The sequence below is a fragment of the Balaenoptera ricei genome, chromosome 6 (assembly GCF_028023285.1).
Source record: "Balaenoptera ricei isolate mBalRic1 chromosome 6, mBalRic1.hap2, whole genome shotgun sequence".
Classification (NCBI taxonomy): Eukaryota; Metazoa; Chordata; class Mammalia; order Artiodactyla; family Balaenopteridae; genus Balaenoptera; species Balaenoptera ricei.
In genome coordinates this window covers 16,382,690-16,404,661 of record NC_082644.1, presented here as the reverse complement: position 1 = coordinate 16,404,661, position 21,972 = coordinate 16,382,690, and the positions used below count along the sequence as shown (strand labels likewise).

The 21,972-nt window shown below is 37.1% G+C and overlaps 1 protein-coding gene across 1 annotated transcript in view; it reads left to right on the top strand.

Moving 5' to 3' along the window:
- The window catches only part of PIWIL2 (piwi like RNA-mediated gene silencing 2), an 85,972-nt gene that overhangs the window by 31,439 nt on the left and 32,561 nt on the right, over positions 1–21,972 (top strand). The window contains exons 11-16 of the mRNA XM_059926255.1: positions 13,960–14,148; positions 14,726–14,810; positions 15,512–15,601; positions 17,106–17,246; positions 20,106–20,219; positions 21,230–21,418. Coding sequence (XP_059782238.1) covers positions 13,960–14,148; positions 14,726–14,810; positions 15,512–15,601; positions 17,106–17,246; positions 20,106–20,219; positions 21,230–21,418 — 808 coding nt within the window. The remainder of the gene's footprint in view (positions 1–13,959; positions 14,149–14,725; positions 14,811–15,511; positions 15,602–17,105; positions 17,247–20,105; positions 20,220–21,229; positions 21,419–21,972) is intronic.

Below are 21,972 nucleotides of genomic sequence, written 5' to 3'. Positions count from 1 at the left end.
CACCTGTGTTCTCTTCTAGGAGTTTTATGGTGTCATGTCTTACATTTAGATCTTTAAACCATTTTGAGTTTTTTTTTGTATATGGTGTGAGAAAGTGTTCTAATTTCATTGTTTTCCATGTAGGCCAGTTTTCCCCAACACCATTGTTGAAGAGACTGTCCTTTCTCCATTGTATATTCTTGCTTCCTTTGTCATAGATTAATTGACTCTAGCTGCATGGGGTTATTTCTTGGCTCTCTGATCTATTGATCTATGTTTATTGATCTATAGTCTGTTTTTGTGCCAGTGTCACACTGTTTTGATTACTGTAGCTTTGTAGTATAGTCTCAGGTCTGGGAGAGTGATACCCCAGCTTGTTCTTTTTTCTCAAGATTGCTTTGGCAGTTTGGGGTCTTTTGTGGTTCCATATAAATTTTAGGATTATTTGTTCTAGTTCTGTGAAAAATGTTATGGGTATTTTGATAGGAATTGCATTAAATCTGTAGGTTGCTTTGAGTAGTATGGCCACTTTAACAATATTAATTCTTCTAGTCCAAGAGCATGGGATAGCTTTCCATTTTCTTTGAATCATCTTTTATTTCCTTTATCATTATTTTATAGTTTTCAGAGTGTAGGTCTTTCACCTCCTTGGTTAAGTTTATTCCTAGCTATTTTACCTTTTTTATGACGTAGTTTTAAAAGAGGTTTTTTTTTAGTTTCTGCTTCTGATATTTCACTATTAGTATATGTAATGCAACAGATGTCTGTGTATTGATCTTATACCCTGCTACCTTGCTCACTTCATATATTAGTTCTGATAGTTTTTGTGTGGAGACTTTAGCATTCTGAAAATGGAGTATCATATCATCTGCAGGTAGAGACAGTTTTACTTCTTCCCTTCCAATTTGGATACCTTTTATTTATTTTTCTTGTCTGATTGCTGTGGCTAGGACTTCCGATATTATGTTGAATGTAAGCAGTGAGAGTGGGCACCCTTGTCTTGTTCCTGAATTTAGTGAAAAGGCTTTCAGCTCAATACCATTGAGTATTATGTTGGCTGTGGGTTTGTTGTAAATGACCTTTATTATGTTGAGATATGTTCCCTCTGTACCACTTTGATGAGCAGTTTTATCATGAATGGATGTTGAATTTTTTCACATACTTTTTCTGTGTCTATTGAGATGATCATGTGGTTTTTGGCTTTCTTTTGGTTAATGTGGTGTATCCCATTGATTCATTTGCGTATATTGAACCATCCTTCTGACCCTGGAATGAATCCAGCTTGGTCATAGTGTATGATCCTTTTTATATATTGTTGGATTTGGTTTGCTAATATTTTGTTGAGGATTTTTGCATCTATATTCATCAAAGGTATTGGCCTGTAATTTTGTTTTTTTGTAGTGTCTTTGTCTGGTTTTGGTATCAGGGTAATGGTTGCCTCGTAGAATGATTATGGGAGTGTTCCCTCCTCTTCAATTTTTTTGGAGTAGCTTGAGAAGGATAGGTATAAGTTCTTTATAAGTTGGAAAGAATTCCCCAGTGAAGCAGTCTGGTCCTGGACTTCTGTTTGCAGGGAGTTTTTTAAATTACAGATTCAATTTCACTTCTAGTGATCAGTCTGTTTAAATTGTTTCTTATTTTTTTATATATAAATTTATTTGCTTATTAATTTTTGGCTGCATTAGGTCTTCATTGCTGTACGTAGGCTTTCTCTAGTTGTGGCGAGCAGGGGCTACTCTTCATTGCAGTGTGCAGGCTTCTCCTTGCAGTGGCTTTTCTTGTTGTGGAACACGGGCTCTAGGCATGCGGGCTTCAGTAGTTGTGGCGCACAGGCTAGGTAGTTGTGGCTCGTGGGCTCTAGAGCGCAGGCTCAGTAGCTGTGGGGCACGGGCTTAGTTACTCCATGGCACGTGGGGTCTTCCTGGACCAGGGATCGAACCTGTGTCCCCTGCATTGGCAGGCGGATTCTTATCCACTGTGCCACCAGGGAGATCGCTCTATTGTTTTTTTATCTCTATTTTATTTATTTCCTCTCAGATCTTTATTATTTTCTTCCTTCTGCTGACTTTGGGCTTTGTTTATTCTTCTTTTTCTAATCCTTTTAGGTGGTAGGTTAGGTTGTTTATTTGAGATTTTTCTTGTTTCTTGAGGAAGACCTGTATCACTATGAACCTCCATCTTAGAACTGCATTTGCTGCATCCCATACATTTTGTAAAGTTGCGGTTTCATTTTCATTTGTCTCTATCCATTTTTTAATGATCCTTTTTTTTCTCACTAATTTGAAATGCCACCAGTAATTACTGTGTACTCAATCCTAATCTGTATTTCAGTCTAGTTCTGGCTCCTTTATTCTATTATTTATTTTTTTCACATTTGTTAAGGCACAATTGACACACAGTAAACTGCACACATTTAAAGTATACACTTTGATGAGTTTTGACATATTTTTGTATCTATGACACATCATAATGAAGAAAATGAACATATCCATTGTCGTCTCAAAATTTACTCATGTTTCTTTGAAACCTCTTCTCACTTTTACTTTTCTTCTGCCCTGTGGGCAGCAAATGCTGATCTTCTCTCTGACACTAGAGATTAGTTTTCATTTTCTAGAATTTTATATAAATGGAATCATATAGTATATACTTTTTTTTTTTTGACATGCCACGTGGCTTGTGGGATCTTAGTTCCCCGACCAGGAATTGAACCCAGGCCCTCAGCAGTGACAGCACAGAGTCCTAACCACTGGACTGCCAGGAAAATCCCAGTATGTACTTAGTTGTAGTTGTATGTATCAAAAGTTTGTTCCTTTTTTATTGCTGAGTAGTATTCTTTTGTATGAATATACCATGGTTTTTAAAATCTACTCACCTGTTGTTCCCACTTGTTGGCTATTACACATAAAGTTGCTGTAAATATTAGGGCACAAGTCTTTCAATGGACACATACTTTTATTTCTCTTAGTTAATACCTGGAAAGTGGAATGGTGGGTCATGTGATAGGTGTACATTTAACTTTCTAAGAAACTGTGTTCCAAAGTAGCTGTACCATTTTACATTCCCACCAGCAGTGTATGAGATTTCAGTTTGTTCTACGTTCTCACCAACACTTGATATAGTCAGTCTTTTTTTTTTTTTTTTAATTTATTTATTATTTATGGCTGTGTTGGGTCTTCGTTTCTGTGCGAGGGCTTTCTCTAGTTGTGGCAAGTGGAGGCCACTCTTCATCGTGGTGCGCGGGCCTCTCATTATCGTGGCCTCTCTTGTTGCGGAGCACAGGCTCCAGACGCGCAGGCTCAGTAATTGTGCCTCACGGGCCTAGTTGCTCCGCGGCATATGGGATCTTCCCAGACCAGGGCTTGAACCCATGTCCCCTGCATTGGCAGGCAGATTCTCAACCACTGCGCCACCAGGGAAGCCCAGTCAGTCTTTTTAATATTAGAAAATCTGATCAGTATAGTGGTATCCTGTTGTGGTTTTATTTTGTTTTATTTTATTTCTTTTTGTGGTAAGAACATTTAAGATCCTGTGTTTAATTTTAATGCTTTCTAAAGTTTTTTTTAAAAATTTTTATTTTATATTGGAGTACAGTTGATTAACAATGTTGTGTTAATTTCAGGTGTACAACAAAGTAATTCAGTTATACATATACATGTATCTATTCTTTTTCAAATTCTTTTCCCATTTAGGTTATTACAGAATATCGTGGTTTTAATTTGCATTTCCCTAGTGACTAATGATGTTGAGCATCTTTTCCTGTGCTTATTTGCCATTCATTTACCTACTTCGATGAAATGTCTGTTCAAAATTTTCGCCTATTTTTTTTGGTGTTATTTTTTCACTGAGTTGTGTAACAGTTCTTATATGTGAGAAATATAATCCCTTTATCAAGATACATTATTTGCAAAACTTTTCTCTCAGTCTGTGGCTTGTCTTTTCATTTTTATTAATGGTGTCTTTTAAGGATAGAGCATTTTTATTTTGATGAAGTCTATTATTAGTTTTTTCTTTCATGGATTGTGTTTTTGGTGTCATATCTAAGAAATTGTTGCCTAACTCAAGGTCATAAAGGTTTTCTGTGTTTTATTTTAAGAGGCATATTGTTTAGCTGTTACATTTAGGTCTGTGATCCATTTTGAGTTAACTTTTGTGGACAGTATGAGATAGTGGTCTAAGTTCATTTTGTTGCATATAAATACCCAATTATCATAACACTGTTTCTTGAAAAAGACTTTCCTTTCTTATAATTTACCTATGACACCTTTATCATAAACATGTAGGTTTATTTCTGCCTTTCTTTCTCAGATAATTTAAAGCTATAAACTTCCCTCTGACTGCTGCATTAGCTATAACTCATGATATTTTGATATATTGGTTTTTTTGTTTTCTTTTAGTTTGAGATATTTCCTAATTTCTCTTGTGCTGCCTTCTTTGAATTATTTAGAGGGTGAAGTTTAATTTCTTGATATTTGGATATTTCCTATTCTCTCTGTTTTTAGTTTCTAGTCTTATTCTGATGTATTTGGAGAACGTATTTTGTATTATTTCAGGTGTTTTAATTTTACTGAAACTTGTTTTATGGCCTAGTATAGAATCTGTCCTAGAGAAGGTTCCATTTGTAATTGAAAAGGATATGCATTCTGCTGTTTTTGGGTGGACTTTTTTATATACGTCAGTTAGGTTCAGTTGGTTTAATAGCGTTGTTCAAGTCTTCCATATCTTTCCTCATTTTCTACTTATGGTATCAATTACTAAGAGAGGGATATTGAAATCTTGTCAAGTTGTTTAATTCTTCTTTAAATTTCAGTTTTTCCTTCGGATATTTTCCTTTGGATACACACACACATCTATATTTACATAAATATGTATATTTATAATTGCTATGTCTTACTGATGTGTTAACCCCTTTATCATTGTGAAATGTGCCTGTTCGTCTCTAGTAATGATTTTGTCTTGAAGTCTATTTTGTCTGACATTAATGTAGCCAATCTAGCTTTTTTATGGTTACTGTTTGGTATATATTTTCTGTTCCTCTATTTTCAACCTGTTTATGTCTTTGAATATAAAACGTGTATCTTGTAGACAGCATATATCTGGATTTTGGGCTTTTAATCCAGTCTGACAATCTCTGCTTTTGGATTGGCCTGTTTAATACTTTTTTAAAAATAAATTTATTTATTTATTTATTTATGACTGCCTTGGGTCTTTGTTGCTGCGCACGGGCTTTCTCTAGTTGTGGCGAGCGGGGACTACTCTTCGATGCGGTGTGTGGGTTTCTCATTGCAGTGGCTTCTCTTTTTGCAGAGCACGGGCTCTAGGTGCGTGGGCTTCAGTAGTTGTGGCACGCTGGCTCAGTAGTTGTGGCTCGCAGGCTTTAGAGCGCAGGCTCAGTAGCTGTGGTGCATCGGCTTAGTTGCTCCGCGGCATGTGGGATCTTCCTGGGCCAGGGCTCTTACCCGTGTCCCCTGCGTTGGCAGGCGGATTCTTAACCACTGTGCCCCCAGGGAAGCCCTGTTTAATTCCTTTATATTAAACATTAGTATTTACATTGTTGGCTGTATGTCTGTCATTTGCTATTTGTTTTCTGTATGTCTCCTGTCTTTTTTCCCCTTCATTCCTTCTTTATTGCCTTCTTCTGTGTTAAATATTTTTTAGTGTACCATTTAAATTCCTCTGTTGATTGTGTGTGTGTGTTTGTTCTAAGGACTTCAGTAAGTATCTTACGTGTATCATAGTCTATTTTACATTAATACATAATTCCAATAAAACATAGAAATTTTGCTCCAGTATAATTCCATATTTTTCCCTTCTTTATGCATACACACACACACACACACACACACACACACAGACACACACACAGTATATATGTTATAAACCCAACAGTACAGTATTTTAATTATTGCTTTAAACAATCAATGTAAACAGTCTTATGATTTTTTAAGAAATGAAGAAAAAATATATTCATATATAGTCTTTTTATATTTACCTACACATATATCATTTCCAGTATTCTTCCTTCCTGTGGATCCAGGTTGCCATCTGGTATTGTTTTCTTTTAGCCTGAGGGACTTCCTTTAGTATTTCCTGTAGAGCAGGTCTTCCAGCAATATGTTCTCTTAGTTTTTGTTTACCTGAGAATGATTTTATGTCACCTTCAATTTTTTTAAACAGCTTTATTGAGATTTAACTATATACCATACAGTTCATTCATTTAAAGGATACCATTAATGGCTTTTAGTATATTCATTATGCATCCATCACTACAGTCAATTTTAGAACATTTCCATTACCCCCAGAAGAAACCCTACACCCCTTAGCCATTATCCACCCCTACTCCCTATCAAATTTCCCTCCCTAGTTCTAGGCAACCACTAACCTATTTTCTATATCTATAGATTTACCTGTTCTGGACATTTCATATAGGAATCATACAGTATATGGTCCTTTGTGACTGCCTTCTTCATTTTCATTTTTGAAAAATAGTTTCGGGAGTTCCCTGGAGGTCCAGTGGTTAGGACTCCATGCTCTCACTGCTGAGGGCCCAGGTTCGATCCCTGGTCAGGGAACTAAAATCCCATAAGCCGCAAGGCATGGTCAAAAAAAAAAAACGGATATAGATTTTTCTGTTAGACATTTTTTTTTTCCTGCCCTTTCCTGCCCTTTGAGCATTTCATTACACTGCCTTCTGGCCTCCGTTGTTTCAGATGAGAGGTAGGTTGTTTGTTTGTTTATTTATTTATTTATTTATTTATGGGTGCGTTGGGTCTTTGTTGCTGTGCGGGGGCTTCTCATTGCAGTGGCTTCTCTTGCTGCAGAGCATGGGCTCTAGGGGCCCAGGCTTCAGTAGTTGTGGCACGTGGGCTGGGCTCAGTAGTTGTGGCTCGCAGACTCTGTAGCTCAGGCTCAGCAATTGTGGCGCACGGGCTTAGTTGCTCCACGGCATGTGGGATATTCCTGGACCAGGGCTCAAGCCCCTGTCCCCTACATAGGCAGGCGGATTCTTAACCACTGCGCCACCAGGGAAGCCCAAGAAGTAGGTTTTTAACCATATTGTTGTTCTCCTGTATACGATGCATCATTTTTCTCTTGCTGCTATCAAAATTTTTCTCTTTGGCTTTGGATTTTGGCAGGTTGTCCATGATGTGTTTAGGTGTGGTTCTCATTGTGTTTGTCATACTTAAGATTCATTGAGGTTATGGATTTACAAGTAATTTCTTTAATCAAATTTGGGAAGTTTTAGGCCACTGTTTCTTTTAATATTTTTCTTTCCTCTCTTGTCCGCCTTCTGGGACTCTCAGTTTATTTACGTTGGCACTCTTTATATTGTCTCATAAGATTTTGTGTCATTTGTCTTTAATATCTTTCTCTGTCTTCTTTGCACTGAGTACTTTCTATTGATCTATCTTTATGTTGTTGGCTATTTATTCTGCCATTTCAAATCTGCTGGTGAGTTCATCTTAACAATTTTTCATTTTGATTGTATTTTCCAACTTTACAGGTTCTTTTTCCTTTCCCCCTCCCTCTCCCCCTCCTCCTTCTTCTTCCCTTCCGTTTCCCCTCCTCCTTCTCCTGTTTTTTTTTTTTTTTCAGTTTCTGTTTCTCTATCGAGATGTGCCCTATTTGTCAATTTGTCATATTTTCCTTTAGTTATTTGAACATACTTATAATAGCTGCTTTGAATTCTTTGTGTGCAAAGTCCATCATGTAAACCCTCTTGTATAAGTTTCTGTTGACTGCTTTTTTTCATGATTATTGGCCATGCTTTCCTGTTTCTTTGCACATTTAATTGTAATTGAAAAGTCAACATTTCAGATAACATATTGTAGCAAATCTGGATCTTGTTTTATTTTTCTGAGTTTTGAAAAATTATGACTTGTTCATACTTAAACTGTGGACTCTGTATCCTCTGTGGAGTGCAGCTGCTGATGTTTCTGCTCAATTTTTCTATTCTTATTTTGATATTTTAGCCTAGCTTCCTTGGGATCACACCTTTGTATAGTTTAGAGGTTCAGGCAATAATTTGGGTAGAGGTTGTACCTTATAGGTTGAACCCATAAGGCTTTCATTCTCTGATGATGAATCTATGTGTGGGTTGAAAAACTCAAAGTTATGGGTAGTTCTCACATGTGTCTTGGCTTTCACTTTTAGCAAGTCTCTCCTGGCTTTCTCCTGAGCATATGTAAGTTTCCTAGTCAGCCAAAGATGTGTGGTGAGCTTATCTTAAACCCTTCTATTGCTTTCTGATTTCCAGAATCTATTCGTTAAATTTCTAGCTACTCTGCTCCTTGTACTTGGGGTACAACCTTGGACTAGCAAAACTTTGGTTTTCCCCATTACCATTGGTAGCTGGCTTGCTATCCATTTCCACTCCATCCTCAGGTTGTATTTTCCCACTCAGGCCGGTAAAACTACCCTTTCTCAGTGACTGAAGGGGTGGGATAGAAAAGATGGGGACTGTCTCAGGCAAGGTCACAAATTTCTGCTGTTCTTACCAGAAACTTTAGGTGTTTAAAAAAAAAAAATGCTTCTCAATTTGTTGTCTGTCTTTGGTTGATTTCCAGTGTATTAAAATGTTTGTTTTTGATAATTTTGTCTAGTTTTATACTTGATTTTTATAGAAAGGAATTGCTGACATCTTCATACTGCTGTAATGAGAGGTCGTTTTTTTAATTTCAGTTTTTGTTATTGAGGTATAATTAACATGCCATAAAATTAGCCACTTTTAAAATTCACTGGTTTTTAGTATATACACAAATCACTGTATGTAAAAAATAGTGAAAGCTAAATAAGGTTACTATCTTATTCTAGAACATTTTCATCACCCCCCACAAAAGAAACCCCTTACTTATCACCCCTTTTTATATTTGAAATGTAAATTTTTTCAGAACTTTCAGATTCAGGTTCCTTTACATTAATTTGCCAGCCATTTTTTGAGCTCTTTCAACTGGACCCAACTCTTTCTTCAGCTTTTAAAAAAATTTTCTTTGTTTCCCTTCTGTAAATTATTTTGTATTTATCTTTTATCCCTTGGACTTGTCTTCTGTGTCTGGATATCCTTCATTTTATCATACTCATCTCTTTATTTCCTCAGAGTACTAAAACAATTTATTTTTTTTTTTTCATGGAAAGGCATTTTATTTTAAATATAGCAGGGTGTACATGTCAATCCCAAACTCCCAATCTATTCCTCCCCCACAGCCCTCCACCCTGGTAGCCATAAATTTGTTTTCTAAGTCTGTGAGTCTGATTCTGTTTTGTAAATCAGTTCATTTGTATCTGTTTTTTTAGATTCTGCATATAAGCAGTATCTCACATTTGTCTTTCTCTGTCGGGCTTCACTTAAGTATGATAATCTTCAGGTCCGTCCATGTTGCTATACATGGCATTATTTCATTCTTTTTAATGGCTGAGTAATATTCCATTGTATATATATATGTACCACATCTTCTTTATCCATTCATCTGTCGATGGACATTTAGGTTGCTTAAAACAACTTCTTAAGCCCAATTTTTAATTCATAAATTTGATTTTCTAGGCCAAGATTTGCTGCCTCTGTTACCTTTGCTAAAATTTCTAATGGTTGGCACTCTTGATTTATTTATATTTTTAATAAATTTATTTATCTATTTATTTATTTTGGCTGCCTTGGGTCTTCGTTGCTGTGCGCGGGCTTTCTCTAGTTGCGTCGAGCAGGGGGGCTACTCTTCGTTGCAGTGCACAGGCTTCTCATTGCGGTGGCTTCTCTTGTTGCAGAGCACAAGCTCTAGGCATGCGGGCTTCAGTAGTTGTGGCACGCAGGCTCAGTAGTTGTGGCTCGTCGGCTCTAGAGGGCAGGCTCAGTAGTTGTGGCTTATTTGGTCCGCGGCATGTGGGCTCAAACCTGGGTCCCCTGCATTGGCAGGTGGATTCTTAACCACTGTACCACCAGGGAAGCCCCGCTTTATTTTTCATTAAAGCAATCTCTACTGCTTTCAAATTATTGTCCTTTCATAAATTCAGTAGTCTTTTGAATATCATTAAAAATAAGAATTACTGTTAAAATATTTTTTATTTTATACATGCTTTTTTCTTTTCTAGAAAACTTAGTGTTGAGTTTATTTTTCCCTCTTTCCAGTGTTTGTATTTATGTTTGAATTATTATTATATATTTTTAATTTATTTTTTTGTTTTTCTTTTTTCTTCATATTTTTTATGTTTAAAAGAGTTTAGTTATGAAAAATTTTTAACATTTGCAAAAATAGAGAGAATAGTATAATAAACCCCCTCATTCCTATTTTATAGATTCAACAATTACTAATTCATGAACAACCTGTTTCATGTGGTCTTCTACCACTTTTTCCCACTAAACTTAATTATTTTGAAGCAAATCCTGGACATCTTATTTCTTTCACAGATATTTCAGTATTTATCTCCTAAATTGACTCTCTCTTTAAAACATAACCATAATGTCATTATTACACCTCAATTTTAAATTTCTTATGATCATTATTATATTGTTATATCCATAGGTTCTTCCTGTACCAGATTCTCTTCATAAATCAAAACCAAAACTGGCAAATGTCAGTTCTTTGAGATCTAAAACAATTTGTTTAAAAGTAGTCCTTTGTTTTAAGAACCTTATGTATTTGTATTTACATGGAAGACTATCTAAACTATATTAAGTTAAAAATCAAGTTGCAAAACAGCGTATCTGGTATGATTATACACTTCGGGGGGAAATTATTAGTATTCACAAATTTAAGAAAAGCTGAGGGAAAGTGGGTCTCTCACGAATGGATTACAAACCATGTTCAGTTTCTGTTTTTTTATAGTAACACTTTTATTTTATAAGCAACATATAACACTTTTAAAGCAAAACCATGGTAAAGATTAAAGAAAAACAATGATCCATTAAAAATTGGGCAAAAGATATGAACTGACATTTTACCAAAGAGCTGATTTGTAAGGTAAATATGTACATGGAAAGGTGTTCAACATCATTAGCCATTAGGGAAATGCAAATTATAACTACAGTGAGATACCAGTATGCATCTATTAGAGTAACTAAAATAAAAACTAGTGAAAATACCAAATACTGGTAAGGATGTAGAGAAACTGTCCCTCATGTACTTTGTGTGGGAATGTAAAATGGTTCAGCTATGCCAGAGAATTTTTTGGCAGTTTCTTATAAAACTAAGCATATACTTATAAAACTAAGCATGCACTTAACCATATGACCCCACAGTCACACACTTGGGCATTTTTCCCAGAAAAATGAAAATTTAAGTTCACACAAAACTAATACACAGATAGATGTTCATAGCAGCTTTTATTTGTAATAGCAAAAAAGTGGAAACAACCAAAATGGCCTTCAGCAGGTTAATGGTTAAACTCTAGTACCTCCATACAGTGGAATACTACTCAGCGTTAAAAACAAATGCGCCGTTAATACAACAAACTGAATGGATCTCAGGGGCATTACGCTTAGTGGAAAATGTCAATCTCAAAAGGTTGCATAATAAAGTTCCATTTATATGGCATTCTCAAAATGACAAAACTGTAGTAGAAAACAGATCTGTGGCTTCCAGGGCACAGGGAAGGGGAAGGAGTGTGACCATGATGGGATGGCATGAAATAGTTCCCTTTATGATGATATGGAACAGTTCTGTGACTGATTGTGGTGGTATCTACACAAACCTATCAATGAGATAAAATTGCATAGAACCGCACACACACACAAGTCAACGTGTGCAAGAAATGGTGAAAATGGAATAAGGTCTGCAGTCCAGTTAATGATATTGTAACCAGTGCCAATTCCATACATGAAGTTCTCTGTACAAATTTTACAACTTCCTTTGATTTTATAATTATTTAAAAGTAAGAAAATTTTTTAAAAAGATAATTTTTAATGCCACTAGGCTTTCATTACAAGAATCTTAAAGTTCTAATCTTTTATTTATTTATTTATTTTTTAATTAATTAATTAATTTATTTTTGGCTACGTTGGGTCTTCGTTGCTGTGCGCGGGCTTTCTCTGGTTGCGGCGAGCGGGGACTACTCTTCGTTGCGGTGCGCGGGCTTCTCATTGCGTTGGCTTCTCTTGTTGCGGAGCACGGGCTCTAGGTGCTCGGGCTTCAGTAGTTGTGGCACGCGGGCTCAGTAGTTGTGGTTTGTGGGCTCTAGAGCACAGGCTCAGTCGTTGTGGTGCACAGGCTTAGTTGCTCCGTGGCATGTGGGAGCTTCCCAGACCAGGGCTCGAACCCGTGTCCCCTGCACTGGCAGGCGGATTCTTAACCACTGTGCCAACAGGGAAGTCCAGTTCTAATCTTTTAATCTAGTGATTTCACTTATGGGAAATCTGTCTCAAGCAATTTTAAGTATAGAAGAATCTTTATAAAAGATGTTCATCCAGAATTATTTGTAAGAGTGAAACAATAGAACTATTATTTAAAAAGTAAAACCAGTGAATTAATGTACCCTCCACTTAGTGAAATAGTATTATGGAACCATTAACATAGTTGAAGGTTTTGATTAAAAATACTTATAATTTTTCTACAATGTTGCATGCATTTACTAGACAGTAGTGAGTTAGACAAGCATAAGATGTATTGATGAATAAAACTGTGCAAATAGGAAGCAAAAATTCATGAAACTATCTGAGATAAAATCTCTAACCTTATTTCAAAACAACTTTATGTTCTAAGTGCTTTATGTGTATAAAGTCATGGAGTTCTCTCAGCAACACTGTGAGTTAGGTGTTTTTTTCTGACTCCACTTTCACACAGGGAAACTGAGGCACAAGGAGGTTAAATAACTTGCTCAGGGTCCCACGTGCTGCTATGTGGCAGAGCCAAGATTTGAACCCAGGCTTCGGCTCCAGGGTCTGTAGTCAGTGTTGAACTGTTTCAAGTTTCTGATGGTTTTTCATCCCTTACTGCAGCAAGTTCTGCAGGATACTAATTGCCTACAATGGTAATAGATGTTCAGTGAGCTAAAAGGGAAAAGGGAAGGAGGAGTCTGTGGTTCAATAAATTTGTAGGTAAATGAAACTAAATATGTTTCTCCTTTTTATCAGCCTGATGTGGTAATGTATGTTGTGAACCTCTAAGAAGGGGTTATATTATGCAGAATGGACTCAACTTTTTTGATTGTGGAACCTTTTTCACCCCCCCCCTCAAGACCTCTCAAGGGACCAGTGTTCCTGAAGAATGTACCCTAGTTGACACTGGCCCATAGAAGAGTCCATGCTCTGACCCACAAAGGAATTCATATCTGGTCCCTGTCTGTCTTCAGCCTACACTGACCATCTTCTGACCCTTCTTCACCTCCTTGCTCGCCCCAGTCCCAGATCCCTGATTGTGCCCTGCATACCTACGCCTCTGCCTAGGGTGTTACTTACCAGCTGCCGTGGCGTCTCTGCCTGGCAGGTTGCTCCTTCAAGTATCACCTGCCTCTGTAAACTTTCCTTGACTCCCTGTGCATGCTCAGACATGCTTTCTGTGAGTATCTGTTGTTACCTTGTTCACGGCACTGTTATAGAGGTTGCCTTGAGAGTACATTTGTCTGTGGTGAGTCTTTTCATCTCTTCATATTTAGCATCTTCACCAGTGGTGTCTTCTGATAGGTAGTTGTAATTTCTTCCTTCAGCTAGAAAGGGCAAATATAGTTTAAAGAATGTTTTATTGTTCCTCTGTAGACTATCTCCTAATAACGATACAAATTATTTTGATGATTAGTGTACCTTATTTTAAGGAATACAGTGAATTTTATCAATTTATAGTTGCTGTTTTTAATTTCATTTTTATCCTTTCACTTTTTTTGGGTAATGTTAAAAAGAAAAGAGATGAGGGTCCTATCTCTTCAAAGAGACAGCTGGAGCCTTTTGGTGCTATATAGTTGCGATTGTAACCCTAAAGTACTTATTTGCATCCCCTATGCCTTTCATGCTGCTCTGTGTGTACTGCATATGATCCAAAGGTCTTTTGTCTCTTTCCAAAGGCATGCCATGTACCAACAGAACAAAGAAGACTTCCAGGACGAGTGCACCAAGCTTCTGGTTGGCAGTATTGTCATAACCCGATACAACAATCGTACCTATCGTATTGATGATGTGGATTGGAATAAGACTCCAAGAGATAGCTTCACGATGTCTGATGGGAAGGAGATTACATTCTTGGAATACTACAGGTAGAGGGAAGAGACTGGGCTTGGGCCTGCGGGTTGGGGCCATAGTCTCCTGTTCTCTAGCAGGAGTGGCACACAGCAGGACACTTCAAAAATAATTGGATTGGTAATGGCATCCAAGATTGATGAGCTCATTTGTGGGATTTGACGTGAATTTGCTACCCTTACAGTTTTATTTCTTTCAGTACTTTTTGGAAGTTATTTCATAAATTAATCTCAGGACTTCGAATTGTGCTTCCTTTGCTGTTTTGGTTACAAGTCTGTTTGGAGAGATTAAATTCAAGTCATTAATCATTTGACTATCATTTTGCCTGTCTAGTTACCTAAGCCCTTTAACCTGATACAGTTTTTAAACAAATTCTTTCCTGGACTGTTATCCTATTCCTCCTCTATTTAATTGCAACGTTAACTTGAGCCTGCTTTTTCCAGTTATGTATATGCTATGGTGAGTTTCTGATGGATCCTTGACAAGGGTATAATGCAGATTGTGTACCTCAGTCCTGGTTAACACTTTGACTGTGATGCTGTAAGAGTGGTGATACTGCTTCTGACTTTTTCCCCTGCCTCTTTTCGGCTCTAGCAAAAACTATGGGATCACAATAAAGGAGAAGGACCAGCCACTGCTGATCCACAGGCCCAGTGAGCGACAGAATAACCAAGGGATGGTGAGTTGGAGGTGGGGGGCAGGGTGTCAGGCTGATGCTTCCATCTAAGTTCTCCACCCATCAGCCCCGGGAGCCGTGGGACCTATGATTACAGTGGAGCTACAATTACAGTGTGGTTGGGGAAAGCTGTGTAGGGTTTTGTCTGTCTCCTCTAGCCAGAGTTGCTTTTGCAGTCCCCTTAGTGAGGAACTAAACATCCATAGAGCGAGTTAGGTTAAGGAATAAGGAGAATTTACTGCTAAAGAAGATGAAAACACTGGGTCCATTAGGGAAGTTACAGACATTTTAACAGAACTGGGGGCCAGGGAAAAGTGCCTCAGTACCTGACTCCTCTGTCTTCAGAGTAGAGACTGAAGATCAGTAGGTTAAGATGAGACAGAGACACCAGCTTGATAGGAGGTATTGTCTCAGCTTATCTGGAGGCCGAAGTGGAACAAAACTTTTAGTTTTTCTAGTTTTTTCTCTCCTTTTGACAATTTGAATATTTTTCTCTTTACCTAATACAACAGGCTATCGTGACTTGAGGGAGAAAAGGGTAAAACACTTGTAGTGTTTCCTGCCCTCTTCTCTGGGGTTTTGTGTTCCTTAGTGTGCCAGTGATACACCTGCAAGACCAGCTCTGGGCCTGGGAGGTCTTGTACTGGTCAGGGGAAGAAGATCCTCTTTTACTGCCTTGCTTTCCCTCTGTTCTCTCCTCAAAGCTGCTAAAAGGTGAAATCCTGCTGCTGCCTGAGCTTTCCTTCATGACTGGAATCCCTGAGAAGATGAAGAAGGACTTTAGAGCCATGAGGGTGAGAAGTGCCTGCTTTGAACCGAAGACCTTTTTGATAGCAGATATAGCTAGAACTGGGCCAGGTTTCCACGTCATCTGGGCAGGTTCATTTTTCCTCTGTATAAAGCATAATCTGTGTCCCTTCCCACACACTGTGAAAAAGCCGATCAGAACTTTCTTTGGAATGTTGTTACAATAGTAGAACGACTGAATTATAAGGTAAAAGGAAACAAATAGTTCTGGCATCACCCTCGCCAATGAGATGGATGACTGTAAGCTGGTCATATGACCATAAATGAGCTTCTTTGAGAGCACTGAATTTTTTTAACATTTCTGTAAACCTTCAGTTTATTTGAAGGGAGGAGGAGATAATGTAGCAAAAAGTCAACAAGTGAGAGGATGAAATTGAAGAATAGAAGTTTACACTGTGGGGCTCGGGGTGTCCTGGAAGTCTCATGTTGGGCACAGTCTTGTAGGAAATAGCTGGGAGGCAGAGATGTGTGCAGCAGCGTGGGTCCGGACCCCAAGGGCTTCACCTCCACACTGTCTGCTTGGGGCTTTCCACCCTCACACTGCTCTGCTGCCTCTCTCTCAGTCCTTGTCTGTCCTAGTTTTGGAACCCCGGCCCTGTCTCAGATGCCACGTATTGTTTTTAGTAACATAAAGAGCTAAAGTGAATTTCTGTAAGAAATGTCTTTCATGTTTACCTTCTGATACTTCTGCTTTTAGTACGTAGGTCAAGGCTCCTTCCTTACAACTCTCAGTAACGTAATGATTTTATTATCTATCTATCTATCTGTATAGCCCCGTAGACTCACTGCCCTAATGACTGCCACACAGGGAGCAACAGCTGCACAGTTCATTAGTCCCAGAAGAATGAAGAAAGAACTCACTTACGTGATTCAGAATCTTCATACACACCTATTAGATATTCATTCAACAATAAATATTTAGAAAACACCTATTATGGGCCACACACTGGACCTAACAAGTGTCTTACGGTGACATTAAGTGGCTAGTATCATATGACGTAAAGTATAAGACTGGATGTGTTTTTCCATTCCATTATGTTTGCCTGCATGCCTGGCATAGGGCATTTTCACCCCCCCCCCCCGCCCCAGATATTAAATAGATGTAATCAAGCCCCCTTACATGGCTTTGAGAAAAAGAATAAGATTTAGATGTCATAAGAAAAAAACAATGACAATTTTAAATACTTACTTTTAAGTATGTATGTATATGTATAACTGAATCACTTTGCCGTACAGCAGAAATTAACACAACATTATAAATCAACTATATTTCAATTAAAAAAAGCCAATTCTTTTATGGTTAAAATTTTAACCCTATACTTCATTCACATTCATGAGATATTTATTAAAGTCCTTGGAGATATTTTAAAATTTCTATAGATTTCAATGGGAAGGAGGTTTTCTATGGAAATTTTTTATATACATTAGGGTTTATTTAACCTCATACTGGAGAAGGTAATAACTTAGTATCTCCATTTTGATTCTATTTAGGATTTGACCCAGCAGATCAACCTGAGCCCCAAACAGCACCATAATGCTTTGAAATGCTTGCTACAGAGAATTTCAAAAAATGAGACAGCCAACAGTGAACTGACACGTTGGGGACTCTGTCTGCAGAAGGATGTACATAAGGTAAACCAGAAAATATGATGGTAGGAAACAGCATTAACCAAAGATTTTAGAGCTTTGTGAGACTAGGTGATAACTTCGTATCTTGTCTTTATTTTGCAGTTTTTGCTTTATAATTACACTTTTTTTTTTTTTGGTCCTAGTCATAATACTTGAATTTCCTTGACTTAATTTGCTAGTATCTCTTACAGATTTTCTTTTGTATTTCCCAGGATCTGAGCTGTTAATTTCCAGTCAAGCAAAAGGAATATTGACTTAAAATTCACCTCACTGTTAGTTTTCCAACCCAAATTATTCTTAAAGTTCTCTATGTCTTTTTCCTTTTTTCCCCCTAAGTTTTTCTCTATCTTTCCCAATAATTGTGTTTCTTTGAATATACTACTCTCATTCTTTCCATAGGCATAAAGTCTCAGACTTGTACATTTTAATTTTCGCATGGCCCTTTCTGCCTGCAATTTGCCTGAGTCCATTCTGTTGTATTTTGTGCAGCGTGAGCCATAGTGCAGAGGCAGCATGAGGTGGTGGTGAAGTCCTTGGCTTTGAATCTTAGTTCTACCACTTGCCATCTTGGCTACTTGGAACAAATTGCTTAGTATCTCTTAGTTTCTTTATCTGTGAAATAAAGATAATGATTGAGTTAAAGGAATTAAGTGGTAAAATCTTCAGCATAATATCTGACACATAGCAAGTGCTCAGTAAATATTAGCTTTTATTACTTTTAATTTTCTTTCTAGGTTATACCAAAATAATTAATTCTATCTTTTCTCTAGTTCTCTTGCACTCTGAATTGACTCCTTGTTAAAAACTGTTTCTTTTTTCTTTTTTTTTTTTAAATAAAAGTAATGGAAAGTCAATAAGGAAAATGTGGGTACTGTAGAAAATGTAAAGAAGGAAATAAAAACATCAGTAGTTTCATCACCCAAAGATAATATCTTAGTGATTTATTTTAGACACATAAAAGATAATATTATTTTCAATATATTTTGTTTCCCTAAACTTTTTTTCTGTGAGGATGAATCTTTTCTTTTTTCTTTTTAAAAAAATTTTTTTTATAAGTTTATTTATTTACTTATTTAATTTATTTTTGGCTGCGTTGGGTCTTCGTTGCTGAGCATGGGCTTTCTCTAGTTGTGGCGAGCGGGAGCTACTCTTCGTTGTGATGAGCAGGCTGTTCCTTGCGGTGGCTTCCATTGTTGCAGAGCATAGGCTCTAGGGCATGCGGGCTTCAGTAGTTGTGGCTCGCGGGCTCTAGAGCGCAGGCTCAGGAGTTGTGGTGCATGGGCTTAGTTGCTCTGCAGCATGTGGGATTTTCCCAGACCAGTGCTCAAACCCGTGTCTCCTGCATTGCCAGGCGGATTCTTAACCACTGGGCCACCAGGGAAGCCCAGGATGAATCTTTTCTTAAAAAATTGTGCTTATAACTATATATGGTTTTGCATCTTCTTTTTCATTTATTATTATATCTTGAACATGTGTTCATGTTATTAAATATTATTTGAAGAGGCAGAAAACTTAAGCCAGAGAAGAGAAGAGTTTATCCATAATCATGCTGTATCAGAATAACCACTGTTAACATTTTGGTACATATCCTTCAGTGTTTTTTGTCTGTGTGTATGTGTACGCACACAATCACATGCAGCATGGTTTCCTTTTTTTTTTTTTTTTTTTTTACTCAGTTTATTTAGAATTTTTTTTCCATGTCATTTAATATTTTTCTAAATATTTTAATGGCTAACAGATATTCATTTTATTAATAATTTCCTATTCTTTTACATTCAAATTGAATTTAGTATTTTCCTGTTATAAATAGTGAATCTGTGAACATCCTTGTAACTAAATCTTTGCACATGATGTTTATTTTCATAGTCAAATTTATGGAAGTGTAATTGTTAGGTCAGAGGACATTTATGTTTTTAGTACTTTTTATTATATATTACCAACTGCTTTGTAGAAAGGTTCAGTTTTTTACTTTCATAAGCAAAGGTGAACATTCTTGCTAATACAATTGCTACAATTGCAACAATTGCTAAAGCAATTGTTATTCTTTGTGTTAAACTTTTATAATATTAAGAAAATCATTAAAATTTTTTTTGATTATAGGTAAAATAAGTATTTTGTTACTTTTTGAAGAAAGCAAGGAGTAGAGCTCATAAAAAGTAAAAATCCTACATAATTACATATTCCCCCAGAGATACTCATTACTCAGTGTGGACTCATTCAGTTTTTATAATGCGTACATTACTATTTATTTTTTGCAAAAACAGGATTATATTAAATGCACTTAGAAAGTTATTTTAATAATGGCAAATATCCATCATATTGATATGTCATCAAATTAGTTATCTTCTTATTTTTGGATATTTAGATCTAATTGGTTCATTATTATTAACTTTAATTTGGTCTTTCATTATATTTATGCTTTTTTTCCTGCTTTTCTTTTGTATAAAGTGTAATAGTAGTTTATGTGCAGCCTTATTAAGAAATATTCTCTAATTTTCTACTTAAATTTTTCCCTTAAAATCTTCTTAAAGATTATTTTCCTGTTCACCTTGTATTTATAGGCATTTTGCATGAATTCCCTGGTTCTAAAGAGACAGTGTTTTCTGATTCCTTTCTTGGGGACTATGTTGGAAGCTTCAGTAATTAGAGAGCAGCGCCTATCAAAATTCACCTGTATGTGTGTCCAGAGTTTTATTGACGTGGACTCTTACTGCTAACAGTTGCATTTTTCTACCATTTTCAGAAGTTATGACAGGGACAGGTCTATATGGTAGAGTTGACCAGGCCCCAGAACAGTATCAGCGTTTTTCTAAATAGTGTTTACAGATGGTTCATGTCATAGGCACTTTATTTTCTGTTTAGATTGAAGGACGTGTTCTGCCAATGGAAAGAATTAACTTACGGAATACGTCATTTATCACATCTCAGGAACTAAACTGGATTAAGGAAGTAACCAGAGACCTTTCCATCTTAACTGTAAGTGACTTGTGAGGTGGTAAAGAGAGGTCCAGTATTCCTAGAAGTGTGGAAATTAGGAAGCAGGAATTATTTAGTGTCCTCTTTTTGAGAGGAAGTACCAACTGAATTCCCATCCTGAATTATTTGCTAAACAGAGGTCCTTTGAACAAGAGTGAGTTGATGAGTTGGTAGAGGGAAGCCCTTTGCTTGACCATAGACTTAGGACAAGGAAATAAACTGCCGTGGTAATTCATTCAGTGCCAGCCTATTACCCACTCTCTCTTTGTTCTTCCTTATTCTTTTCTCTTTCCTTCCTCTTTTTCCCTAGGGTTTCCATGAAAGATATAAAATTAAAACAGTTTCCCACCAAGGCAACCAAAGAACAAAATGGTATATAATTATTTTTAAATGTTTTTGGCTCACCTGGTCACTATGGCCATGCATAAAGTACACACATTTGTTTCTAAAACTTTTTTTTGAAATATATTTAAAGAAAAAGTACACTTATGTATATAACTTGATGAATTTTTACAAGTTAAATAAACCTGTGTAATCAACACTGAGGGTTAAGAAACAGAACTTTACCAGTGCCCCAGAAGCCCCACCCCCATGCTCCTAATTACTACCTACCTGGCACCCTTACACAACCCAGAAATGGCCACTATTCTGACCTCTAACAGCACTGATTTTTTTCAGCTGTGTTTGTACTTAATATATACATGAAACCACACTGTATATATTCTGTCATGTCTGACTTCATTTCTTCAGCCTTGTTTGGTAAGTTTCTCCATACTGTTAGGTATAGTTACAGATCTTCGATTCTCATTGCTGTGTAGTATTCCATTGTGAGACTGTGCCACAATTTACTTATCACACACATCTGCATTAGTAATCGGCATTAGATAAGACAGGACTCAAGCAGAGAGAGTGAAAAGCAATTTGTTCTTTAGAATAACATCTCCTGATATGAAGTTGGAGTGTTGGGGAAGTTGTGGGAAGTACTAAAAATAGCTTGTTGTTGCTCCTAGGTCCCCATGCATTTCTGGGCGCTGTTTTACCCAAAGAGAGCAATGAATCAAGCCCGAGAACTGGTGAACATGTTAGAGAAGGTAGCTGGCCCCATTGGCATACGCATGAGCCCACCAGCCTGGGTGGAACTGAAGGATGATCGCATAGAGACCTATGTCAGAACCATTCAATCCATGCTGGGAGTTGAGGTAATAAATTAATTTGAGTAAATTTTCAGGATGTCCATTCTGAAATGCTTGAATACTTGATTTTAAATTATCTTGGGTATTGGTCTGCTGTTGATGATGTCCAGGAATCTGTATCTTACTCATGTGCACGTGAAATACCGAATTAACAAGGTAGTCGTCATGCCCTTTGGTTGGTTTCGCTTCTCTCCTCCTTTGTTGGCACTCTCACTCACTCCAGCGTTCTGTTCCTCACGTAATTGACTGAGATAATAGCTGACTTAACTTCAATTTGTTATCTGTATAGAACATGTTGTGCTCAGAAAGCAATTTCCTGGGCCAGGTGCTGTCTTGCACGATTCAGTACTGAGCTGTCACAGTCTGGTCTGGCTCAAGATTCAAATTGCTCCGGTGATGAACTTGGGAGTGGGCCCATCAGCTTGGTCCAGATAGCCGAACGGGACTACTGGAGCTGAGCAGGTCATAGTGTTCACAACTCAGTAGTTCAGGCCTGCAGTTCTTATCTGTTCGTACATAAAACAGAGGAAGAAGATTAAGGAGGGAAAAAAAGCAGACCA